The sequence below is a fragment of the Danio rerio genome, chromosome 17 (genome assembly GCF_052040795.2).
Source record: "Danio rerio strain M-AB ecotype USA chromosome 17, GRCz13ab, whole genome shotgun sequence".
NCBI lineage: Eukaryota > Metazoa > Chordata > Actinopteri > Cypriniformes > Danionidae > Danio > Danio rerio.
The window spans coordinates 55,278,335-55,305,919 of record NC_141037.1 but is presented as its reverse complement, the minus strand read 5'-3'; the positions used below and the strand labels follow the sequence as shown (position 1 = coordinate 55,305,919).

At 37.9% G+C, this 27,585-nt stretch overlaps 4 protein-coding genes and 1 long non-coding RNA gene across 8 annotated transcripts in view; 4 read left to right on the top strand and 1 right to left on the bottom strand.

The window, feature by feature from the left end:
* Window positions 1-27,585, top strand: part of LOC147840047 (uncharacterized) — a 543,896-nt gene that overhangs the window by 87,612 nt on the left and 428,699 nt on the right. The window lies entirely within an intron of this gene.
* fcf1 (FCF1 rRNA-processing protein) overlaps window positions 1-27,585 on the top strand; it is a 178,250-nt gene that overhangs the window by 17,380 nt on the left and 133,285 nt on the right. The gene's annotated exons all lie outside the window — the stretch shown is intronic.
* The window catches only part of znf292a (zinc finger protein 292a), a 190,734-nt gene that overhangs the window by 155,123 nt on the left and 8,026 nt on the right, over window positions 1-27,585 (top strand). The window contains 6 exon segments of one of the 3 annotated variants that reach the window (NM_001105141.2): window positions 13,631-13,992; window positions 14,738-14,892; window positions 17,781-17,859; window positions 22,378-22,513; window positions 22,609-22,811; window positions 26,030-26,166. The exons of 1 other annotated variant lie outside the window; for it this stretch is intronic. In NM_001105141.2, coding sequence (NP_001098611.2) covers window positions 13,858-13,992; window positions 14,738-14,892; window positions 17,781-17,859; window positions 22,378-22,513; window positions 22,609-22,811; window positions 26,030-26,166 — 845 coding nt within the window. In that variant the 5' untranslated portion in view covers window positions 13,631-13,857. 3 annotated transcript variants of the gene reach the window in all.
* Window positions 2,090-2,820, bottom strand: LOC147833198 (glycoprotein hormones alpha chain-like). The gene is made up of 2 exons (XM_087291228.1): window positions 2,422-2,820; window positions 2,090-2,325 (listed from the first exon to the last, which is right to left on the bottom strand). The coding sequence occupies exons 1-2, from the start codon at window positions 2,719-2,721 to the stop codon at window positions 2,251-2,253; spliced, it is 375 nt and encodes a 124-aa protein (XP_087147354.1). The 5' UTR covers window positions 2,722-2,820; the 3' UTR covers window positions 2,090-2,250.
* On the top strand, window positions 9,373-13,323 carry cga (glycoprotein hormones, alpha polypeptide). The gene is given in 3 exon segments (NM_205687.2): window positions 9,373-9,472; window positions 11,626-11,813; window positions 11,912-13,323. Coding segments are annotated over 3 exon segments (354 nt in total). The 5' UTR covers window positions 9,373-9,378; the 3' UTR covers window positions 11,984-13,323.

The following is a 27,585-nucleotide window of genomic DNA, read 5'->3' as shown; positions in this document are numbered from 1 at the left end:
AGTGGAATCAGGTGTGTTTGATTAGGGTTGGAGCAAAACTGCAGAGCTGCGGCCCTACAGGAACAGAGTTGGAGACCTATGCTTTAGAGCAGGGGTGTCCAACCTTGGTCCTGAAGGGCCGGTGTCCTGGAGAGTTTAGATCCAACTCAAATCAAACACACCTGAAACAGCTAATCCATGTCTTTTAAGATATACTTAAACAGGGGTGTCCAAACTCGGTCCTGGAGGGCCGGTTTCCTGCTGAGCTTAGCTCCAACTTGCCTCAACACATCTGCCAGGATGTTACTAGTACATCTAGTAGGAGCAGGGCTTAACATTAACTTTTTTGACCACCAGCCACTGTGGCTTGTAGTTTTCCAACATTACTAGCCACTCACCATTTTCACTAGCCACAATTTTATTGTTGGGGAAATATATTTTATACGCATAAATATGACTTTGACATGCTAAAATGACTTGATTTAGAGTTTGCGTTATCTCTACATGTCTCCTCATTCATTTCAATGTTTGTGTGTTGTGTATGAGCTTGCTCAATAATCATGAGCAAATGGGTCAGGGTTTCATATATTACAATTACTTTTCATAATTTTCAGAGCCCAAAATGAAGGATTTGTCCAATTTATCTCTGACCACACCATAAATAAACAGTTAATTATTTCTTAGCCACAAATTTTAAATGTGTGAAAACATGCAAAATATAGCTGAATACTGTACTTTTTATTTAACAAAACATATGCACAGTCATATGTCCTGGCTAAAGGTCCCAGATCACCAGTTAACTACACATAAATGGGGAGTTATTCTCTCATTAAAGCAATGTTATTGTAAAAAATGATAATTAAACCATATTAATGCAAAAGAAAGCAGGTAAAAACATACTGTGTGATAATGAAAGGACGATCACACACGCATGGTTAATGATAGGCCCATAAATTATCTTTTTAAAGAATGGTTAAAGTTAAAGGAACTGCCGCTGCTTACAATAAGTCAACTCTGGAGCTCTTGAAAGCAGCAAGACTGTGGGTGCATGTTCCTCCCTTTTATTCAGTCTTTTTAAAAGAGAATCGATCGCATCAGTTGTGTTTCTAGACACAGTTGCTTCACAAAAGGAAACGGGAGCGCGCATCACCTCAGCTGTTTATTATCCTCTCGTTCGGTATTCACCTGCTTTGCTCGCACGAAGTTGCGAACGCAATTGTTTTTGTTAGTCGTGTTGCTTCTCGATCGCCTGTGCATGCATTTTGGACGATCCTTTTTGTTGAACCCTGCTTTTAAGAATTATTATCTGGGAAAATTATTTTCAACCAGCCAAAGTGGCTAGTTGGAGTATCTGTTTTACCCGCCACCGCCGAAATCTACCCGCATTTGGCGGGTTGGCGGGTGTTAATGTAAAGCCCTGAGAAGGAGCTTGATTAGCTGGTTCAGGTGTGTTTGATTAGGGTTGGAACTAAACTCTCCAGGCCATCGGCCCTTCAGGACTAAGTTTGTACACCCCTGGACTAGAAGCTTCCTGGCAGGTGTATAGAAGCAAGTTAATGATAAACTCTCCAGGACACCAGCCCTCCAAGACCGAAGTTGCCCTGCTGAAAAATCCAGCTTAAACCAGACTAGGCTGGTTGGCTGGTTTTAGCTGGTCGACCAGGCTGGTTTTAGAGGGGTTTTGGCCATTTCCAGGCTGGTTTCCAGCCATTCCAGGCTGGAAAAGTGACCAGCCAAATCCAGCTAAAACCAGCTTAACCAGCCTGGTTTAAGCTGGACATAGCTGGTTTTGGCTGGACTCCCAGCTTGGCTAAGCTGGTCAAGCTGGTTTTAGATGGTCATCTCCCAGCCTGACCAGCTAAGACCAGGCTGGAAATGGCTGGAAACCAGCCTGGAAATGGCCAAAACCCCTCTAAAACCAGCCTGATCGACCAGCTAAAACCAGCCAACCAGCCTAGGCTGGTTTAAGCTGGATTTTTCAGCAGGGTGGACACCCCTGCTTTAGAGCTAATTGAGGTTAAGTAAATTTCCATTTTTAGATGAGCTATCCTTTTAGGCTCTCTATGAAAGTGACAACAAGTGACAAAGTGGATGCAAAAGTTTACAACAATTATGCCAGCCATTTTATAAAAGAACAGTTTGAACATTTATGAATAAAATGTCCACAGTTGAAAGTAAATACGGACAGCTACATAAAAATGACATATTTCATGAGTCACTGTGATTTAAGAACAGGAAATGAGCATTTGAGAAATGTGAAGAGAGTGTGTTTTAAGACTTCTGATAGAAACAGGTGCTGCAGTGGCAGTCTGTGTGGTTGTATAGTGGGATATTAGCGATGACGATCTACAAACAAACACACAAACAACATGTGTTATATACAACAAATGACAATAACGTCCTTAAATATCGTAACAAAAACAATCGTAATGTGGACTTTACCATTTTAAATTCTTTTGCTACACAGCAAGTGGCTTCTGATGTGATGTTTTTTGGGACATGCATGGTTTTCTTGGACCTCAGGGGTGTGGGGTAAGCTCTCGAAAAGCAGCAGCCCACACACTGATAGACCGGAGCCCCGGGTGAAATGGACGTGAAAGGTTTGTTCACCTCGAGTTTGCACTCTTCACATCCATCTTTGATCATTTTTTCAGACACATCATTTCTTGAAAACAGTTGTCCGACATGAAGAATCATTAACAACAAGAAAATGCTTGCTTCAGCGTATCTTGTCCAAAACATGATGGCTATAATAAAAGAAGGAAAGCTCTTAACTGAACTGCTCTTATAGTTATTATCATCTTACAGTTCTTATAGTTATAAGTACATCAACATTATTATTATTCGACTCTGAATTAGCTTTTTTTATATTAAATATATTCTAAAAGCTAAACCTACCTTTTTCTCGACTTCCTGCGGAGCGTGATGAGTGTCTTCTCGGACACAAGTAAAGCTACCTTTTATACCTTGCTTATGTCTGCCCCGTGTTGGAACATATGTGTGTGTGTGTGATTCTTCCCTTGCTGACCTTCCAATCCAATAGGAAAATTTACAAAAATAAATATGCACTAAAGGATTATTAAATAATTGTTTTGTCTTTGAGATTGCTGATTTCATAAGGTTGATTATAAAAACACGCCTCAAGCTGGTAGAAAACCTTTGTTCTATTTTCAACCTGTTACATGATTTCAGGTCAGATGAATTCATCGGCAATTATTGTATTTCATCTGTGCTCTAAACACAGAGTATCAAGTGTCAAGGATGAACGTTAGCTTGCCTTCACTATCTCTCAATCTTTCCATCTGCGCAAATCCACAAGACCTCGCTTTGGATTATGAGCTTTCATGCGCCATGCAAATGTAACTTTATATTTTCAGTGCCAGATGGAGATGCCACATGAAGCATGAAGGATTGCAGTCAGCCTTTAATGTCATCATTTGTTTCAATTCATTCTGAATAAACAAACAATGCCGGCAGCTAGCTTTCTGCAACTCTCAAATGGTCGCCCACTGAAGCTAGGCAGGGCTGCGCCTGGTCAGTACCTGGATGGGAGACCGCTTGGTTGCTGCTGGAGGTGGTGTTGGTGAGACCAGCAGAGGGTGCTCATCCTGTGGTCTGTGTGGGTCCTAATGCCCCAGTATGGTAAAGGGGACTCTCTCGGTGAGCGTCGTCTTTTGGATGAGACGTTAAACCGAAGTCCTGACTCTGTGGTCGTTAAATATCCCAGGATGTCCTTCGAAAAAGAGTAGGGGCATCCTGTCCATCATGGCCTCCTAACCATGCCCATATCATAATTGCCTTCATCACTCTTGCTGTTTCTCAATTCCAAGAACATAGAGAACGGGCTTGTGTTCTTGTGGAGACCATTCTTGCCAGGTGTGCTCGGAAGAACCACGGGAGACTACGGCTGTTTCTCAATATGCGTTCTTCAGCGGTCTTGCGTCCTCGTGTTCTCGTGAAACGTCATCATCAGCTGCCTAAGTTCAGTTCCAATACTCAAGTCCGCAAGTAAGGAGGACGCGTGAAACTTCCCGGATGTGTTCTTGACATCGAGGACGCACCGATGCAGACTTGAGCACCGAACTCGCTCTGGAAGTCCCAGAAGTCATTGCGACTGGAGGTGGGAAGCGCAGCATTTTATCTAGATTTATTATTAAAGTTCATAGATATGAATTATTTACCTCAGGAGTCTCCCTAAATAAAACGGTGAAAGTAAACATTACCATGGACATCTTAATAAAGGAATAAACACATTAAGGGTGTTTGTTTGCTGAAATTCGTATTAAAATCTGTTTTATTTATATTGTGCAACATATATTTATAATGTTTTTATGCAAAGTATATATTTTGAAAAGGGGAAAAACAATAAATCGTTGTATGAATGTTGTAATGTTTAAATAATTTACCATTTAAAACGCGTGAAGGTCATGTGACCATCAGGAAGAACGCAGCATCTCAATTCTCAAAGGACGCGTTCTCTGCTCTCGCGGTCTACTGAGTTCGTTCTTCCGAGGACACCTGGCAAGACCGATCTCCACAAGAACACAAGTCCGTTCTCTGCGTTCTTGGAATTGAGAAACAGCCTACAAGAACAGAGAACGCGTCCTATGAGAAATAAGATGCTGCGTTCTTCCTGATGGTCATGTGATCTTCACACATTTTATATGACAAATTATTTAAACATTACAGCATTTATATAAATATTGTTTTGCCCTTTTTAATTAAAATATATATATATATATATATATATATATATATATATATATATATATATATATATATATATATATATATATATCGTGCACAATATAAATAAAACAGATTTTAATATGAATTTCAGCAAGCAAACACCCTTAATGTGTTTATTCCTTTATTAGAGATGTCCATGGTCACGTTTATATTCACCGTTTAATTTAGGGAAACTCCTGAGCTAAATAAGTGATATCTTTGAACTTTAATATTAAAACTAAATAAAATGCTGCGTCTCCCTCCTCCAGTCGCAATGACTTCTGGGACTGCTAGAGCTAGATCGGTGCTCAAATCTGCATTGATGCATCCTCGATACTAAGAACACATCCAAGAAGTTTCACGCCTCCTCCGTTCTTGAGTTCTTGAGTATTGGAACTGAATTTTGGCAGCCGATGATGATGTTACACGAGAACGCAGGACTGCTGAAGAATGCATATTGAGAAACAACCTCTGTCTCCTCTCCACTAATCAGCTGGTGTGCGGACTGGCGCAATATGGCTGCCGTCGCAACATCCAGGTGGATTCCCAATGTGTGAAGTGCTTTGAGCGTCTAGAAAAGCGCTATATAAATGTAAGGTATTATCATTATTAATGCAGTTTCCATGCTTCGTCCTTGTTACGTTATTCATTAAGATAAATCTTTCATGTAAATCGAACAAATCAGAATTGTAGTTCTGAGATAGGGAATGTCTGTTTTAATGACCCACATGTATTAAAAAAACAGTTGGGTTTAAATTGGGCTCAGGTTCATATTACAGTTAATGTGTCAGACCTGGTCGGGCTCGGACACAAGGTGCACAAGCTCGGGTAGGGTCAGGCTTAATTCATTGAGACCGATCTAAGCTCTTCTCCTGATGGCTAACGCATTAGCTTATCATAGCAGCAGTAGCCTCTACTTTTCACCCAAAACATTCTTCATTGTGTTAACACCCAGCCTGATCTCACGAGAAAACGTAAGTATTTTACGTTTTGGCTGTTTAGTGGCTAATTCGTACGAATTCGTACGAGTTCAGTCGTAAGAAATTGTACGATTTTAAAAAGGAGGCGTGGCACCTTACCCCACCCCTAAACCCAACCGTCATTGGGGGATGAGCAAATCGTACTGAAATGTACGAATTAGATCGTACGAATTCGAAAAACTAAATGAAAAAGTTACGAATTGCCGTGAGATTGTGTTGTAACACCACAGCCTACCTGAGTATTGTTGCTGAATCCCTTATAACCATAATGTACCCATCTTCTGATGGCTACTTCCAGCAGGATAACGCACCATGTCATAAATCATCTCACACTGGTTTCTTTGAACATGACGATGAGTTTACTGTACTCAAATGTCCTCCACAGTCATCAGAACTCAATCCAACAGAGCAGCTTTGGGATGTGGTGGAATGGGAGATTGGCATCATGGATAGGCAGCAGACAAATCTGCAGCAACTGGGTGATGCTATCATGTCTATATGGAGCAACATCTCTGAGGAATATTTCCAGTACCTTGTTAAATCTAAGCCAAAAGGGGGTCCAACCAAGTGTAAGGTGTACCTTATACAGTGGCCGGAGTATCTATGTTGTGCCTGCATTAGAGGCTCTTTCTTTCCATGCAAGCCGTGGGAGAAATCTGTATTGTCATTCCACAAAGGGGAAAACCGAACAAGTGCTGCAAACAAAGCACGCATTTACATACCATTTCCTCAGTACTTCACACTCACCACAGAGGGATTCGCTCATGCAAATATATCTGATAATCTATATGGGTTGCAAATATTTTTAAAAATGTGGCAGAATGACAGACAGCTTATTCGTGTGTCCTATTGACTTGCGTATTTGGTTTCTTTTGTCACTTCAGTTCACTCATGCTCAGATTGGTAGCTGAAGGGCAAGGGCAGACCCACCGAACAAACTCATTCATTAAATCATTTTCTTTTCGGCTTAGTCCCTTTATTATTCTGCGGTCACCACAGCGAAATGAACCGCCAACTTATACAGCATATGTTTTACGCAGCGGATGCCCTTCCAGCCGCAACCCATCACTAATAAACTAAATTGGGCCCTATCATACAGCTGCCGCAATAAGGCGCAAGACGTGTTTGGCATGATTTGTTGCTATTTTCAGACCAGCGCAACCCCAATTTTCACATTTTGCACCACGTTGTTTAAATAGCAAATCAATTTGCGCCACTTTATGGATTCATGGGTGTGCTATTCTATAAAAGAGGTGTGTTAAGGCACATTGTTTGTATGTTGCTATTTGAAGGAACTGAATTAGACCGTGCCATTAACCAACTGAAAGCTGGTCTAAAGTCTAGTGCAGATTGCGTTAGTTGTGAGTAGAATTCCGCAGATTTTTAGCCCATCATTAATTCTGTTTATTTACTTGAGTAAATGTGAGTAATATCTATATTTATTCAGTTTTTAATTTAATTACAGTAATATTATTGACTAATATGAAAATGTTCATCTGATTTATGTACAATGCAGTTTGTAGTGTACAGTAATATTTTCTGTCTTTTAGTAGATATATTATATGAGGGACTTGCTTTGTTTACCAAGTGAATCTAATTGGATTTGCATTTCAAACATTAAACAAAAGTTTAAAAGATATTATTTTTTATTCACATATTAAGGTTTTAGTTATGATACTTCCAAAATCCGCAGATTTTTACCAAAATTCTCCGCAGAAATAGCCAAAAACGTCCACAGATTTAGTCTGGCCCTAGTTATGAGCCTATGCAGGTCCAAAACAGCCTGATCTCACTAGAAAACATAATTATTTTATGTTTTGCCAGTTTATTAGCTAATTTGTACGAATTCGTACGAGTTGAGTCGTATGAAAATCTACGATTTTAAAAAAGGAGGCGTTGCACCTAACCCCACCCTTAAACCCAACCGTCATTGGGAGCTGAGTAAATCGTACAAAATTGTACGAATTAGATCATACGAATTAGCCACAAAAAAAGTTACGAATTGCCGTTAGATTGTGTTGTCCAAAACGTCTACTCATCGCTTAAGACATACAGGATGTACAGCAATACACAAATATCTTTACATATGAAAAAAATGAATGGATTAAAATGTTACAAAAATATTTACTATATAAATATAAAAAACACTGCCTCCATGCCTTCTTCATTTCGGAGGGCTTTTTCAGTTTATTTATGACAGTTTGTATAATGTTATTATTTAGTATATGCATAATTAGTTTAGAAGTTTAACAAAGTTTAGATTTGTCCACCAGTCGGGTTTTAGAGACGACTGCTTGACCATATGGACCATAAGAATACGACATGTGTTTGCACATAACGATTTTGACCACACTTCAGTATTATTGTTCATTTGTTCATCTGGAAATTAGAACCAGTGAACTTCTTGCTGTGAGGCAACAGTGCTAACCACGGAGCTACCATGCCACCCATTGTGCAAGTACAGTACTTGCCAAATGATTATGTAAATTGTGTAAGTTAAATTAACTGGCTGTGCATTGAACTAATTCTACATTTCTAACATGTGTTAATTACTAGAAAACTATCACAAGAAAAGTTTAAATATCCTAGAACTGATTTTTGATGCAGTGATACTCTTCAGCTCTGTAAGGAAGATCCTCCATCCAGATCAGCCCAATCACCAGTTCTCAAGCAGAACATCTACTCTGCATGGAAAAAGTTACGCACACAAGAGAGTGAGCCTGCACCCCTCCCATCAGTGTTTCTTCTACATCCCTGCTTAAAAAAACTAGCACACTCTGAAATTAAGAGTTGTAACATCCTGCTGAAAGCAAGTTCTCAGAATTTAACTTCTCCCTTCTATCACTGAGCCCTGGTTTTCAGTCTTGAGGAGCCACAGCTATTATGAAGCAAGGTTATATGAGGTTAGGCACACAAAAATAAGTTCATGTATTTGATTAAAACAGGATTGAACTATTAATGCAGAAAACAAAGTTAGAAAAACATCATAATTCCTTCAGTTGCCGTTGTCCCCTTCAATAGTTTTACTTTGTTATTAATTCGACACGCTCCTCTCCATCTGGCACTGGAAATATAGAATTACATTTGCATGGCGCATGAAAGCTCATAATCCAAAGCGAGGTCTTGTGGATTTGCGCAGATGGAAAGATTGAGAGATAGTGAAGGCAAGCTAACGTTCATCCTTGACACTTGATACTCTGTGTTTAGAGAACAGATGAAATACAATAATTGCAGATGAATTCATCTGACCTGAAATCATGCAACAGGTTGAAAATCGAACAAAGGTTTTCTACCAGCTTGAGGCGTGTTTTTATAATCAAACTTATGAAATCAGCAATCTCAAAGACAAAACAATTATTTAATAATACCGCAGTGCATATTCAGTCATTTTTGTAAATTTTCCTAATGGATTAGAGGGTCAGCAAGGGAAGAATCTCTCTCTCTCTCACACACACACACACAAACGTTCAAACATGGGGCAGGTATGAGCAAGGTATAAAAGGTAGCTTTACTTGTGTGGGAGAAGACACTCATCACGCTCCGCCGGAAGTCGAGAACAAAGGTAGGTTTAGCTTTTAGAAATGCTTAATATAAAAAAGCTAATTCAGAGTCGCATAATAATGTTGATGTATTTTAAATAAACTATAAGTGCAGTTCACTAAAGAGCTTTTCTTCTTCTATTATAGCCATCATGTTTTGGACAAGATACGCTGAAGCAAGCATTTTCTTGTTGTTAATGATTCTTCATGTCGGACAACTGTATTCAAGAAACGATGTGTCTAACTGTGAGTTGATATTCTGGTCTAATACTTAAAGGGATAGTTAACCCACACTGAAAAGAAAATGGTTCATGGGAAGTTTTTTTAAGATAAGTGATTGCAACAATTTTTCTAAAATCTTGTTGTTGTTTTTTTCTAGTGTAGAAAAATAAACATTTACTGACCGTCATGTGGTCCTAAAGCTTTAGTCTGTTGAGCACAAAGAAGACATTGTGAAGAAAGCTGAAATATCGTCACCATTGACTTCCATAGTATTTGTTTTTCCTACAATGGAAGTCAAAAAGAAAAAAGTATGAGTTTGAATAATGGCCATTTGTTTTTGAACTATCCATTTAACAAGTTTTGTTCTTAAAAAAAAAAAAAAAAAAATATATATATATATATATATATATATATATATATATATATATATATATATATATATATATATATACAGTTGAAGTCAGAATTATTAGCCCCCTTTTGATTTTTTTTTTTTCTATCTTAAATATTTCCCAAATTATGTTTAACAGAGCAAGGAAATTTTCACAGTATGTCTGATAATATTTCTTTCTTCTGGAGAAAGTCTTATTTGTTTTATTTCGGCTAGAAAAAAATCAGTTTTTAATTTTTTTAAAAACATTTTTGGGACAAAATTATTAGCCCCTTTAAGCTAATTTATTTTTTCCTGATAGTCTACAGAACAAACCATCGTTATACAATAACTTGCCTAATTATCTTAACCTGCCTAGTTCACCTTATTCACCTAGTTAAGCCTTTAAATGTCACTTTAAACTGCATAGAAGTGTCTAGAAAAATATCTAGTCAAATATTATTTACTGTCATCATGGCAAAGATAAAATAAATCAGTTATTAGAAATAGGTTTTTAAAACTATTATGCTTAGAAATGTGTTGTAACAATCTTCCCTCCATTAAACAGAAATTAGGGAAAAAAATAAACAAGGGGGCTAATAATTCAGACTTCAACTGTATAGTTAAAGTCAGATATATTAGCCTAACTAAATTATTAGCCCCCCTGTTTATTCTGTTTATTAACGGAGAGCAGATTTTTTCAACACATTTCTAAACATAATAGTTTTAATAACTCATTTCTAATAACTGATTTGTTTTATCTTCGCCATGATGACAGTAAATAATATTTGACTAAATATTTTTCAAGACACTTCTATAAAATCTCTAAATCCACCTAAAGCATCACACTGGCTTCAAGATCTGATGTTATATTTACACTTGGAAAAATACAAATATTCAAGTAGAGTTTCTAGCAAATTCTCACACGTTTGGCAACCCTAACTATCATATTTCTCTGCTATAAATGTACTTCCTGGGGAATAATGTGACTGTCTTGTATGTAACAAATCTTTTTTCTGTAATCATCATTTTGTCTTTTCTTTCTCTGTTCAGAATCTCAAGCTTCCTCTATGTTTACCTACCATTGCAAGATACCACAGCATTATCCCTCATCGTATCACCCATTACTGTTATCACTCTATTTATCTATGTATTTATTATTATTTTATTTATTTATTTATTTTTCTTCTTTAATTTTTTAAAGAATTTAGCTACTTTTTTCTATTATTATTGTTTTTATTATAATTTTTTTTTACACTATCCTTCTTTAGGCAATGTATTTGGTTTGTTGAAGTGTGTGTGTGTGTGTGTGTATATATATATATATATATATATATATATATATATATATATATATATATATATATATATATATATATTAGCATAAAAATGAAGGGGAAATGAAGGGGAAAAAGACACTTCTATACAGCTTAATGTGACATTTAAAGGCTTAACTAGGTTAATTTGGTTAGCTAGGTTAACTAGGCAGGTTAGGATAGTTAGGCAAGTTATTGTATAACTATGCTTTGTTCTGTAGACTATCGAAAAAAAATATAGCTTAAAGTGGCTAATAATTTTGACCTTAAAATGGTTTTAAAAAAATAAAAGGAATGCTTTTATTCTAGTCGAAATAAAACAAATAAGACTTTCTCCAGAAGAAAAACTATGATCAGACAAACTGTGCAAATTTCCTGAATCTGTTAAGCATCATTTGGGAGAAATTAAAAAAAGAAAAAATAATTCAAAGGGGGGCTAATAATTCTGTCTTCAACTGTATGGTTTATTTATGTTTATATGTGTGTCAAAGATGGATGTGAAGAGTGCAAACTCAAGATGAACGAACGTTTCTCCAAACCCGGGGCTCCGGTCTATCAGTGCGTGGGCTGCTGCTTTTCGAGAGCTTACCCCACACCCCTGAGGTCCAAGAAAACCATGCTAGTCCCAAAAAACATCACATCAGAAGCCACTTGCTGTGTAGCAAAAGAATCTAAAATGGTAAAGTCCACATTACGACATTTTATTGTTACGATATTTAAGGACGTTATTGTCATTTATTGTATATAACACATGTTGTTTGTGTGTTTGTGTTATAGGTTGCCACGAATATCCCACTATACAACCACACAGACTGCCACTGCAGCACCTGTTACTATCATAAGTCTTAAAACACTCTTTTCACATTTCTCAAATGCTCATTTCCTGTTCTTAAATCACAGTGACTCATGAAATGTTATTTTTATGTAGCTTTCCATATTTCAACTGTGGCCATTTCCAATTCGTTTCTAAAGTGGTTAGCATAATTATTGTAAACTGCATATTCTGTCACTTTCATAGACCTTAAAGGGATTGTTCACCTAAAACTGAAGATTTACTCAAATCCAAGTGGGTGTCCAAACTCGGTCCTGGAGGTCTGGTGTCCTGCAGATTTTAGCTCCAACTTGCCTCAACACACCTGGAAGGATGTTTCTAGAAAGCCTAGTAAAGCTGCGGTCACACTAGAGTTTGAGCTTGCGAAATTCTGTTGTACGGCTCTGCAAAAAGGGGCGGGATTAAGCATCTAAAAACATTTAAAAAGCGAGCGATTGCTCCATATTTTAAATTCCTGTCCAGAGAGGTCATGTTTTGATACACGATTGGTCTCACGCAGTCAAGTGATGCGATTTCACAGGTTTGAGTTCACTAAACTTGAACTTTGCACCGCAGCAACCTGCGAAACTTGAAGCATGACCCTGCGTTTCCGGTCTGACGCATTCTTGTGCGTATGAATGGAAGTCTATGGGGAGAAAAGTCAAGTGTGACCACAGCTTAAGAGCTTGATTAGCTACCCCAGGTGTGTCTGGTTGGGGTTGGAACTAAACTTTGCAGGACACCGGCCCTCCAGGACTGAGTTTGGACACCCCTGCTCTGAACCTTTCCTTGCTGAAAATTCCAGCTTAAACCAGCCTAGGATGGTCAGGCTGGAAAGTGACCAGCTGAAACCATCTAAAACCAGCTTGACCATCTTGGTTTAAGCTGGACATAGCTGGTTTTGGCTGGGCTCCCAGCCTGGCTAGGCTGGTCAAGCTGGTTTTAGCAGCTTGTCCAGCTAAAACCAGGCTGAAAATGACTGGAAACCAGCCTGGAAGTGGTCAAAACCCCTGTAAAATCAGGCTGGTCGACCAGCTAAAACCAGTCAATCATCCTAGACTGGTTTAAGCTGGATTTTTCAGCAGGGTTATGAGTTTCTTTCTTCAGTTGAATGAACAATTTTTAAGAAAGCTGGAAACACCACTAAAATTGAAGTCAGTGGTTTCCAGCTTTCTTCAAAGAGGAAAGAAAGTTGAACAGATTTGAATGGAACAAGTAAAGGGTGAGTAAATAATAACATAATTGTAATTTTGGGTGAACTATCCCTTTAAGAGCGTAATATGCCATCCTTTACTATCATTAAATCGCTTATTTATTTTGTTGCCTTTACTGTGACATTCTTCAAATCTATAAATGAAATAAAAGATTGCTAAAGACATGCTTCGACTCTCTTTTCCTCACACATTCGTCATCTTATGAAGGTTTGTCCCAGCATGTAGGCTACTTCTGTGTTGTTACAATTCTATTCAAATAAGGAAAAGTTCTGTCGATGTTTTTTTAAAACCGTCAGCCAAATATTTTCTGTGAGATGTCGAAAGAAAGTAAGAGGGAAAGAAAGACTTTTGTCAATGACGTGACTGTTTTTGAGGACAGACGCCCCCTCCCCTAACCCCCCTGCGCCATAGTCGAAACGGTAGTTTCGAATTTCGAACACTACTATGACTAAAGATTGACTCATGAATATTAATTATGCCGCTTTGACGTACTTCATAACAGTTACTATGGCGACTGCTTCACAGGCACACATATTAAATATGTCTAGTAGTAGGTAAACCGCAAATTTTCTCTTGAATATTAATTAGCCAGTGCTGACGTTGCTCGGTCAGCGAACGCACGGGTCATGAATATTTGGATCAGGCCTTGGCCGTAGTAGTTTGAGATATTTGGGCTGCTGTGTGTGAATGCAGCGAAGATGGCGGAGGAGGAGGGCAGCGCGAATGAGGCTGTGGCCCTCAAACACAAATTTCAGGATCTCATCTCTGAATTAAAAAGGAGCTCCGAGTCGACGCTAGATGCCTCCAATAGTTTTTGTCAGGATTTCTGCCAAGTACGGTTTTATTCATGCGCTTAAGTCTGTCAGTCTTTGTTCGCGGACGATGCTGCATGTTTGCATCGCTGCACCAACGATAACAAAACTAACAATACTCGTGCAGTTGTTGATCAATATGATGGGGGAAAACCTAAAATCTGTGCGCTGGAAAGAGGGAGCGTGATTGTTTAACAGTTTTTAAAGCTTATGCTCATTAGGTTAGTATGGATGGCATGGTCACAGCTCCTGATGGCTAACACATTAGCTTATTGTAGCAGCAGTAGCCTTTACTTTCCACCCAAAACATATATATATATATATATATATATATATATATATATATATATATATATATATATATATATATATATATATATTAGCATGCATGTGTGTATTCATAATTTAAAAACATAGAAACTAAAATCTAAAGTTAAGTCTTTTTTGTTAAAGAAAACTGCTATGAAATAAGCTTATACATGTATTATAAATGTATTAACTTAGAAATAAATCCTCTAGTCAGTCAGTAAATTCGTTGAATTATGCTACATCTTCTCATTATTGATTACAACATGGCCTCCACCTCATCAGCAATAATACAAGCATATGAATTTAATGATTTTTCTCTTATTTCATAATAATAACATATCTTTGTTGGTAGTATTTGTGTGCAAAACCAATCATCTAGTTATACCAGTGACAATAGAAGGCTGAAATGCTCATTATTGACCTTTTTTATTTATTTATTTGTTTTTTTCTTCATCAGATTTTGATGCATCATGGATGTCAGTGGAGACCAGATGAAGACCTGCTTCCTCTATTGGAGCTGTACACAGCAGCCATAATGTGCTGCGCTGAGGCCAGTCCGTTCCTAAGTCCTGAATGTGAACATGTCACAGATGTGCTGAACAAGTTATCGTGGTATGTTTTTAACTGCATTCTCCCTATATCAAGCATTATGGGTTTGGATGCGCTGGTAATGTTCAAGAACACATTCAATACTCATATTTTATTAAGTAATCACTTTATTATTTTGAAAAAAAAAAAATGTAAGTTTTCTACAGATCATCATAATGGTAGTTGTAATAATAGTTATTCAACTTAATAACCTGCGGAAGGTGCCAATAGTCTGGTGATAGTTGTTTTTAGACTCGATTTGATTTGATTTTAGACTATAATAATTTTTTTTTTGTCATTGTTTAGTGAATTTCTAATTTCTTGGTCATCAAAACCTGCTTGCGGGGTGTCTGTGTGCATAACATTGTGCAGATTATACATTGGCAATCACGGGGATCTTTTTTTTCTTCAGTTGTTTGTATAATACATACGCATGCCTGGTTAAACCATATATATTTAATTCAATTTCAGTGGTTTCATTGTTATTGGATTCTGACCTACAGTAATCTCTGATGGACTATTTCAACAGACATGCCATTCTCTAAGATGACCTATTTTTGTAATGATACCGCAAATATTTGCAGAATGGTGATAAATTTGCACTGCTGCATAGATATTGACGATTTCTAAAGGTTGTGCTAATGTGTGAGCATAGGCATCTATTAAAATACACACTATGAGCCTATTTAAGTGCACCTTTAGGCTTTATGTTGATACAAACACCAATTTTGAAAGAAAAGTGTCTTTTGAACCCTTATGGTGTCTGTCCTTTTGGCTAGATCGATTTAGATCGGTGTCCTGACGTTTTATCCTACCCATCAGAATATGCTGCCAACACTGTATTTGAATGGTTCTGAGGGTGGGGTTAGGGATTAGGTAGGTTAGGGCGATATTACAGCTTCATATCACACTACTCCACTATTTAAATTTACACTAGGAGTAAAATCTGATGTGTAGCATATTGCATCATTAAATTTGTTACCTACTTAAGGTCGCACAATCTGACGTAGTAGAATAAACTGACAGAACACAAACCAGTTTTAGACCTCCAACAGAATGTCTTCTCGGTGCCTGGTGAATGCAATCATGCATTGAGAATGGTGGTCTAATTTACATCTACCGGCCACTTTATTAGGTACACCTTACTAGTTATGGGTTGGACTCAGCTTTGCCTTCAGAACGGCCTTAATCTGGAAGTATTCCTCAAGAGATTTTGCTCCATATTGACATGATAGCATCATGTCAGCTGCAAATCAATTTGTCAGCTGCACATCCATGATGTGAATCTCCCGTTCCACCACATCCCAATGGTGCTCTATTGGATTGAGATCTGGTGACTGTGGAGGCCATTTGAGTACAGTGAACTCATTGTCATGTTCAAGAAATCTTGAGATGATTCGCGCTTTATGACATGGAGCGTTTTCCTGCTGTAAGTAGCCATCAGAAGATGGGTACGCTGTGATCATAAAGGGATGGACAAAGGGATTGACATGATGCTCAGTTGGTTTTAATGAGCCTAAAGTGTGGCAAGAAAATATTTCCCACACCATTACACCACCAACAGCCTGAACCGTTGATACAAGGCAGGATTGATCCATGCTTTTATGTTGATGATGCCAAATTCTGACCCGACCTTCCGAATGTCACAGCAAAAATGGAGACTCGTCAGACCAGGCAACGTTTTTCAAATTGTCCAATTTTGGTGAACCTGTGCCAATTGTTGCACAATCCTGAGTCTGTGCCAATACATCTCAAGATTTGACGTGTTGTGCGTTCGGAGAAGCTCTTTTGCACACCTCAGTTGTAACGAGTGCTTATTTGAGTTACTTTTGCCTTTCTATTACCTGGAACCAGTCTGGCAATTCTCTCTTCATTACCTTGCCTTGGATGACAAAAACCAAATACCTTTTACAGAATTTTTCTAGCCGGCTTAAGATAAAAGGCTTAGTGCTGGAATCTTGGTACTGAAAAATAAATGGGGAAAACAGATTCCAAAGTGTCATGGAAAGACATCTTGATGAATATGCTGCTGTTCAATTGTGGATGCATACTATTACCCCTGTGTAGCAGCCATAATGTCTTTTTTACATTTATTACTTTAAACACTAGATGGCGGCATGTACTGATCTTAGGACACTAATATGATAGAATGGTACAGGGAAGATGAGAGATTTGAGAATTAGGATTTAATGACGGTAAAGTGTTTAATTTAACATTTAAATTCTTTAATGTTTTAACCTGCAGGGTAAATTACTCACACAGAATAATATTGAATATTAAGGTATTAGAAGGCATTTCATTGAATGTTAAAGAAGGCATTTCATTAAATAAAAAGTGCTGAGCTATTGGCAAGTTTTGCTTACAGATATTACCTGTACATTGAAGAAATCAGTGGTAAATTATTATTATTATTATTATTATTATTAATTTTTAAATCATCCATTACCATTACTGTATGTCAAGGGTTCTCAAACTTGGTCCTGGAGCTTTCACTCTAACTTGTCTCAACACACCTGCAAGGTTTTTAGAAAGCCTAGTAAGAGCTTGATAAGCTAACACAGGTACCTCTGATTGGGGTTGGAGGTAAAAGCTGCAGGACAACACTGGACCTCCAGGATGGAGATTGAGAGCCCCTGCTATATTAATTTCAGATACAGAATTTATTCAAGCAACTTGGTATGCAGAACAATTGGAGTTTTACATTTGTAAAGCTTGCTTCAGTTATTAATTTATTTTTCCTGTTCGTATCAGTGCTTAGCATTTCATTCTTTATGGTTAATAATTGTGCATAATTGAGGTTTATGTATACAAAAGAGTCAATTTTTGCTTTCACTGTTTAGACAACAGTGTATAAGTAAATGAAGTGAGTGAACATGGTATAACTGACCTATCATGTTTTTGTTCCCTGGTAGGAGCTGTCTGAATCTTCTGTTGTCATTCTCCGAGCAAATCCCTGGTGCCTTATGGGAAGAATTTCAAACTTCTGTCAAGGTTGGGGACCAGATTACTCCACATCAGTGGCATTAAACCCAATTTAAGTGTTCACACTTACCTAATGCTTGATACTGATTGCAGGTTTGGCATGCTATCCCAGGAGAGAGCCCTGAGCTTGGAGATATTTGAGGTTGGGGCTCCCTCTTGGTTAGTTAGTATAGAATGGGGTCTGAGATCAGGTGGGTCTCGAGAGCTCCTCTAGTATAGGGGGGAATTAGGGGGAGATGGGGTGGATGGAGGGATTCTTAAAAAACGAAGATAAGGGAAGTAAGTAAAACAGGCTATTTGTTTGGGTTTGACTCAGAGCTGGGCGATAAAATTGGTATCGGTAATTATTGACCTTACACCATCATCAATTTCAATAAAAAAAAAATGATTTAGTATGAAATTTCTGTATGAAGCGCTATAGTTTTATTAAAATGTGGCTGTGGAAGTTTGTCATTTCCAATGGAGGCACGTGACTTGCAGGATGCGCACATGAGAGCGACAAACACATGTTGTGCAAGCGGCGCACAAGTGACGCACCTAGTTGAAAACATCTGAACTTTTCTGTATGATGCAAGCGCGCCGCTATTCATTCGAGTAGAACTAACCAATCTGATTCACACTTTGTATGGAATATAAACATTTTAGTAATAACGGTAGATTAATTACTAGGGATGTAACGGTATCAGAATTTCACGGTACGGTAATACCTCGGTATGAATGTCACGGTACGGTATTTATTGAATCATTTACAGGAAAAAACAAAACTTATGAAAATACTCCAAAAAAGTGCCAAAAGTGTCAATGACATACAAATTAGCCATCTATCTGTAAGCTTTGAAACAGGAACTTCAATTTTAATAACAAAAAAATATTAAACCATGTAAAAAAATTAAGTTTCAATTTAGTATCGTTGAAAACTCATCACATTCAACATTTAATCACTCATTCACTCACTTAGATAGAGATGGGTTTAAAGGAAAATTATCATATAAATATAATCTGGTAAAAGCTGGTATCTCTGGGTATTTACAATGTCCCCTGCAACAGAAAAAAAACCCTCTCATTTGGGACTGAGGTTTCTGGGACAAGAGAGATATGACGCGACAACACAGCTGATAAGAACTCGCGTGACAACACTGCTATTCAGTACGCGCGCGACAACACAGCTGATAAAAACTCGCGCGACAACACCGCTATTCAGAACGCGCGTGGCGACAACACCCGCTTTAGGGTTTTCCAGCTCTTTTTCATCCCCGCTTCTAGCAGCACACTCCATTTCCGCATTACTGGATCTGTAGCGACAACAGACCGCAAGGGATGATGGTCAAGCATGGGCTGATGGGAATTGTAGTCCCGTTCGCTTCATTCGCCTGAGCAAATTTTCTCAGAAGACCTATAGTTTTACCGAGTCATGCGACTTCGGTAATATCGAAAAAAATTAATATTGCGGTATGACGGTATTTACAATACCGTTACATCCCTATTAATTACTAAGGGTGTCACGATTTTGATTTTTAATCGAAATCGATCGAAATTTATGCTCAACTTCGATTATCGAATCAAAAAATAGAATCGTCGATGCTGCCACGCCCCCATGTCACGTTAGCTTGGCTTGCCAAGCGGGAAAAAAACACGCTTGTTAAAGTGCTTGTTAAACTGCAGACGCAGGAGACCCGTCGACAGAGCTTAAATCCTCTCCTCTTTCAATGAAGTCGCCGGTGTGGAAGTATTTTGGATTTCCAGTGAGTTATGTTGACAACGTTCGTGTTGTCGACAAAAACAAAAAAACACAGTTTGCAAGCTCTGCTATGTACGTATTATGGTTGGGATGATAGACGATGGGCGCATCGCGATCCTCCGCCCCGCCCCCGTTGCAAATCCGCTTGCGAAAAATACACACTCAGGCCCTGTTAACACTAATATGTCTTTGTTTTTAAATGGCATTTTAGAACGACAACGATCCACATCCTCACTGGCGTGTAGCATTTCTGAGCAGCCCTCCTTCCTCACTACCGCTGAAAACACACACCACTCATTCAAACACACACACAGACACAGACGCACACACATTGTCATGCGCTTGAGACAGCGGGTCAGTAGACTGCTTCCATCTTTTACTTTCACACAAGTACTTAGTCATTTTAGCGAACACCTCAGATACTGTTGGCTGGTTCCTGTTGGTTGTGCACCTTTTTTACTGACGCCATTATAACGACACAGATCACTGCCTATTCACGAGTCCCGCAGAAAAAGTGATTGACAGGTGGTAATTATGTGTGTAACTTACCTTTATTCATTTACTGTATGATTTGTTTATGGGTAAAACAAAGACCATGCAGGTCAGGTAGTTTAAACGGTAGGCTACAAATAATTAATTTGTTATTATTAATTAATTATTCATAATCGAAATTCGAATCGAATCGTGACTTATGAATCGAAAATGTAATCGAATCGAGGATTTGGAGGATCGTGACACCCTTATTAATTACCTCAGACAAACACAGAGCACCCAAACTAGAGCTGCACAATTAATCAAAAAAACATCGCAATCTCGATTCGACCCCCTAGACGATCTTAATCCAGCATTTCTACGATTCTGCCAATCATATTTTTAAGTTCAGGAGAGAAGCAAGGGCGGCTGCACGAGTCTTTATTGTTTCACACACGTGGTTCAGCAACATGGACACCTCCAAATGATGTTAAAAGAGTCACATACTGTAATTACAAGGTGTAATTCACCCAAAAATGTCATTTTTGTCTTTATATAATGATGTATTCGCGGCTGGGAAATCACACGTGACGTGAGCTGCTGACTGTGCGGGCGCGCGCTCTAGTTAATGATAGACGCGCACGCATCTACTTTAATAAACAGAACCTGCTTATGCCGTCAGTAACCGGTAATAAAGTTGTAAATAATATTCAGTTTGTGGCACAGAGTGATCGTTTGAGAGCCGCGTGTGAAGTATGAACAGCACTTCGCAGTGAAAATGAAACCGAAAGCGTGCACTTCATTTAAATAATCATATCGCATTTTAGAGTTATGACTGCGACAAGTTTTTTCCTTTCATAGCAAACACAAAGTTGTGCATGAAAATAAATGTTTACAGTGTCAGTATAACTACTCTAGCCTATATAATGTTGATTTTACCAGTGAATTAAATGTTCTAATAATGTTGTCAATGACAAGATTGCAATCAAACATCTCAAACATAATTCAACATCACAATTATTATAAGTAGAATAGAATTATTTATAGAAACCAGTAGACCTACACATAATATTAATATTGTTGTTTTACCATATGTTTGAGAAAAAAACAATAATCTCACATTGAGCTTTATTTTACATCTACACAATCCTGAGAGAATCGTGATCTTTATTTTAAGCAAAAAACAAAATTGCGATTCTCATTTTAGCCAGAATCGTGCAGCTCTAACCCAAACACTGCAGTGCTTTTTACTCTTCTCCATAAACTTGCAACAGAGCTGCAGCAATGGATGTCTGTTTGTCATCCTCTGAGAAAATGGTTGAGGGGTCATCTAGTTAGAGGAGTGCGAGCACAAAGCCCATTGTAAATGGTCAAGAAATCCACGCGCACATGCTTGTCACTTTAGGTCAGAATAACAACACACGTGAAATCGTGTGCTGTAGCTATAGCAGCAGTGAGGAGATTGTAAATAAAAATTTAAGTCGCAAGAGTGGCTTTTTGGTTTCTTTTTTTTGTGCATCCCAGCCACAACCTCCCCATCTAAAAGATTGTTTAGCATAGAGGCTAATATAATCATCATGATAATTTTTTATTTTTTTTTGCAATATCGCCCAGCCCTAGTTTGACTTCATCTTATTGGTTTGTAGTTTGATTTTTGATGTGAGACCAGCTGTGGTAAATCATAGCACGTGATCCTCACGAAAATAATTGATAAAACTGCACTAAGGGGCCGATCAAAACGAACACGCTTTTTAACTAACGGCTGCGAGCGTTTTTGCATGCTGGTTATGCGCACTGCACGCCTCGCATTTTTGCCGTTGTTCGCTGTGCGCTCGCAGTTAAAATAGATTCAACTCTGAGCCAAAAAAGTGTGTTACATCAGTCAAGTATTTTTCATTCTCCAATCAAATGAAAGCAGGGGTGGGGTTTCCGTTAAGGTGACAGCAGTGTTTGTGTTGTCAAGACTTTAGAGACTTTTAAAATGGAGGAGAGACTAGTGGTTGCTGTTTCAATTTATCCAGAGCTGTATGACTCGCAAATCTTGAATATTACAGTATTATTAAATAATACTAATATAACAATATCAACAGCAGCACTCGCGCACAATACGCAGCTGATTCAGTTGTTGCCTAGTGAAATTTAAAAGAGCAACCCGCTGCTTTTTTTCTTGTCAAGAAAAAAAGGCAGTGTAGTGCCCCTTGCCTTTTTGGAAGGTAAAAGCGCGTTCAGTGTGATCAGCCCCTTAAACGCTTCTGAAATTAATATGAAAGCCTGGTTCACACTACGTGACTTTAAAGTTTTGCATTCTCTTTGTGCAGATGGCTCATGGCATTCTTCAGGCACATGGAAACTCGCAGCTTCAGGCCCTGTTGACTCTAGCAGAGGACAATGGCATATGGTCCAATGCCACGCTGTGTAGCATTCTGTCAAATGACCTCCCTAATGTGGAGAGAGGTAAATTGCTCTCTTTGTCGGATTCTTGCATATTTCGTCATGTTTATTTTTTGGTAATGATGTTATTAACATGATGGGATGTGCATCTTCCATAGTACATGAGTTTTTATCTCGAGAAGGAGCTGAACTCCTTCATATGCGTATAAAGCATCTCATCAAAGAGAAGGATATGGAAAAGGCTGCAAGACTAGCAAAGACGTGTGCAGAGTTTCCTGAATTTGGGGGAAAGAAGAACTTCAGACAAATCTACCTCGTGTGTCTGTGCGAAATAACACCACAACAAGAACTCATGCATGAGGTGGGGCTCTTCATTAATGTATTTACCTCTGCTTCTGAGCTTATTTACAATGTATCTCTGATATTTGACTTGTAAAAAACAAAAATGTGTAGAATAAATGCCCTGGTATACTTATAATGGAGTTCTTATGCAGTAGGTGGGGTTGTAAATGTGTCACGCCACTCGAGTGACAAACACAACAAGAATGGCGACTGTGAGAGAATAACAGTTTCATATACACCAGGGATGTCAAACTCCGTTCCTGGAGGGCCGTAGCCCTGCACAGTTTAGTTCCAACCCTGATTAAACACACCTGATCAAACTACTTGAGTCATTCAGGCTTGTTTGAAACCTACAGGTAAGTGTGTTGGAGCTGGGTTGGAACTAAACTGTGCAGGGCTGCGGCCCTCCAGGAATTGAGTTTGACATCCCTGATATACACCTAGCAATTGTAGCCAGCTTCAAAGGTGTTTAGAAGCTAAATAAACTCCCCCAAAAAGTTTGTTTTGGTGAGCTGTCGGACTGCCGAACTGAAAACAAACTTAGTTTTGGCCGGATTTTGTTTCAAATTAAGTCATTTCAGTTCTTTTTTCCTATTTCATTTGAAGTATAGACCATTAAGCCGCCTTTCCACTGCACACGACATTTGGACACGACTGTCGGAATACGCCCGCTTGTGGCAGCCGCGCAGTATTTTCAGTGTTGTCGTGCACCACGGGGGAGAAGCTGATTCTCACGGTGTCCAAAATAAAGGAGAGCAAAAGCAAGAGCCTTTATTCTGAGTGTTTCATAGTTTAATGGATGAATGAATACTAGAAACTCATAGACCGCTAAAATATTGAAGGGAATGTGGAGACCACATTAAAAATATATTTTTTTATTACTTTCTGACTTACATTTATGAACAGAAAAGTTTTTTTTTTAATATAGACTTTTTATAATTAAAAAATAACCAAATAAACTCCTATTTCTCATCTCGCGCGCACGGATCTGCTTGGACAACACTGAAATACATCATATCCGGTCGGCCGGTCGCATACGGTCTAGTCGCAGGAGTTCAAATATTTCAACGGATCCGCAGCTCAAGTCGGATCCAAATTTTACGCATACAGAGATGATCGGAACTCAACGCAGCTTGGAAATGAATGACTTTCGGTCTGTCGCTTGTTGTGTGCAGTGGAAAGGAGGCTTTACAATGTCATTGGCCCATGAACATTTCCTGCTTGTCCTGCTATTTCATAACAGTAACAAGAGGCAATTCGATCATAACTTAATGTTGAAACAGCTATCACAACATTATCAATATGTGGCTTTTTTGGATTCTCTGAAGCTATAAAAATTTAAAATATAAAACATGAAATATGTCGGGACCCTTGTTTTTGTTTACATTCCTCAAGATGGTCTATACCGGGGCTTTAAGTGTATAATAATACATTTTTGTTTATTTTTTATTTTTTTGTAGTATTGTATGAAATTGTCTCCTCCGACAGAGACAGAAACAAGGATCTTAAAATAGATAATTAATATTTATGTACATTTTAAAAGTCTTACTTAACATCAGTATATTATTTCAGGTTTTCTGAATCATAATCAAATTTTTTTTGGGCTGAAAATGTTCACTCTACAAGAAAAGTCCTTGAATCACTTATTTTTATTCAGAAAAAACCCAACAAAAAACATTTATGCTTAAATGCAAAACAAAAAAAAAAAAATAAAACAAAAAAAAAATAAAAAAAAAAAAAATATATATATATATATATATATATATATATATATAATAAAAGTAATCTATATGAAATGAACATTTTAATCCAAGTCTCCTGTAGGCATAGTCTGGTATAAAATTGTGACAGTATGATAACCTTGGATAAACATATCAAGGTTTCACGATTTCGCGGTATTATGATTACTGCTCAGATATATATTCTTTTTAAATGTCTGGCTACATTTTTTCCCCCCTTTTAAACACAATATATTTTTATTTTAAGAAGCATTTAAAATATTTTGGAGCAGCAAACATGCCAGGCTATATAATTCAAATGAATTATTGACTTCTGCTGTCTTCAGATTTTTTTTATAATTTAAATGGCATCTTTGGAGATCTTTTCTGCTGGAGATACTGTTGTCCTATAAAACAGAAAAGTAAATAAAAAATCTTACCGAACATATTTAAAAGGCTTTTAAACTTGCCTTTCAGAGTAAATTGTTATTAGTTAAAGAGAGGGCCACGAATGTATATTTATATTAAAATCTTGATCCAAATAAAGAAAACTTTGATCAATATTCAGCTGTATTTGCAAAATTGTAAGTCAAACATGGTTGCTCCTCATGAACGAACCGCTTTCTCTTTTATCATGACAGGAATGTAAAGGATTATTTAACTTATAATTCACGTGTTACCTTTTGGATTGAACACTCTTAAACTGGAATCATAGCAGAATATCCTGTAATGTCTACTTCTCATAGCACTTATGGTCAATAAGAACAAACCTCTGAATCTGTAAGAGTAACATTAACGATATGTATAGCAGGGGGTTGTGAGGACCAGGATTGAGAACCTCTCCTCCACCCACTTAAAAGCCTTAAATCCTGCTCATCATGCAAAATGGTGTCTTTTCATAATACTTGGATTAAGCTGCTCTTCCCATTTGAGTTACTATCACCATGTCTCTTTGATGACATTTCAGTGGAGGGACAATTATATTGGAAAATATGAAATGTATTATCGCATATGTGCTTCAAAGATAAATGGTAGACATACTGGTTTAGAGCACCGTTTTTCTGTGAATTAGTTCTAAACCTCTGAAATGTCTTTTGTCCTTTGCATTTTTTAACAATGTGCTTTTTTTTTTTTTACCCAAACCTATCTTCTATGTTATGTATAATATGCATATATAACCTATAATTTCCAAGTGTGAGTTTCAAATGTGGTGTGACAGTCAAGGGGTTAATTGATTATTATTACTATATTATATTTATTTAAGTATTAAGTACTGATAACTTATAACCCAGTGTTTCTCAACCATGTTCCTGGAGGACCACCATCACTGCATGTTTTGGATGTCACCTTTGTCTGTCACACCCATTACAGGTCTTTTAGTCTCTGCTAACGAGCTGATGATCTGAATCAGGTGTGTTTGATTAAGGAAAAAATGGAAAACGTGCAGAGCTGGTGGTCCTCCAGGAACGTGGTTGAGAAACACTTGTATAACCTAAACTTTCTCTGTTGTGTTTTGCAGATAAAGGAGGTAGACTGCAAAGAGGCCCTGGACATGATTTGTAATTTGGAGTCTGAGGAAGATGAGAAAGGAGCTCTCAGTCTTTGTACTGCATTTTTCAAGCGTCAGCTTCTTAGTGGGGATGCTTATTGTGCCTGGTAAAGCATTTATTCTCCCAATTTCTCTTTACTTTGAGTCACTTTTTAATGTTTTTTTATATGATATTTCTAATCTTATAAATTGCATGATGTTGTAATAATTATGTAATCTAATTATTATACTTTTAAAATGGAAATTATTGTCAGGGTTGTGGATGGGAAAATGGGGAAAAAGGAGCGAGGACTCAAATGCAGGGAAATGGGAATTTATTATATAATAAAAATAAAATAAAATGCAAAATAAACTACCCCGAGGGGGAAAACATTAACAAAACAAATACATACACATACAAACAGGACTGGGCAGGCTGGCAAGGATGAGGACTGGAAACACGACAGGACAAGACTTCAAACAACACCATGTGATGACGAACTGGCCCAGGACAGCAAACATGAGGGGTTTATAAACTGTAGGAAATTAACACAAACAGATAAACATAATTAACTAATAATGGGTTAACAAGGAGGGTGGGACTAGACAATAGACGGGAGAGCACATGACACAGAGAGACAACACAAGCCATGCGCTCACATAAAACAAGACTAGAACACGCAGCCAATGAGATAACTCATTAACCGCGTGTTCATAACACCACAAGCACGCGGTGCATGTAAACACGCACCACATGCTAAACACAACACCAACAGAAGACTGAACGAAAGACACGAGTACACGATGAATGAAAACGCTCACCGTGCACTCACACACGCAGCGTGCATGTTTCATCCCAGCGCCGACCAAAACTGAAACCAACTAGACTGAGACACTGGGAATGAAACACCGCGCTGCAGACAGACGAAAACACAAACACGAGTACAAGAGCTCACGCAGAGCCCGCGCGGCCGCATCAAGCGGGAGGGCGCACACTCTGCGTACACCCACGACGGTGCGCGCGCACACGGAGACACACAATTACAAAAACAGGACGAGACAGAGCTAGTGTCCGAGCTCTGCCACCAAGACAAGAATTTACAAGACCAGAGTGGCAGAACCCTGACAATTATAAATACAATTAGTAGCTTTTTATGATTCAGCAGAACATTTATCATACATAAAGGCTTACGGTACAGCGTCTAAGCATAAACTTTATTTTTGTGAAGACCAGTGGCCACCAGTGTTTGGTTAACAAAGAAAACTTTTATTTTTAAACAACATCTGAAACGACACAATTCTTGATTTTTAGGGGAACAACTTAATTTTTTTATGTTCATTTAATTTAATCATTAATAGTTTAGTAGTAAAACTTTTTTTAATGGTTTGTGTTGGGACATTTGTGTCGAACTAGTGTTTTTGTTGTGGTGTTCTCATAGCCATTTCATAATCTTACATTATATTGTCAGTTTTTTTTCTTTCCTAAATTAAACATCACCAGATACTCTTAACCAATAGGCTATATGCACACCGACTTTTAATTTTCA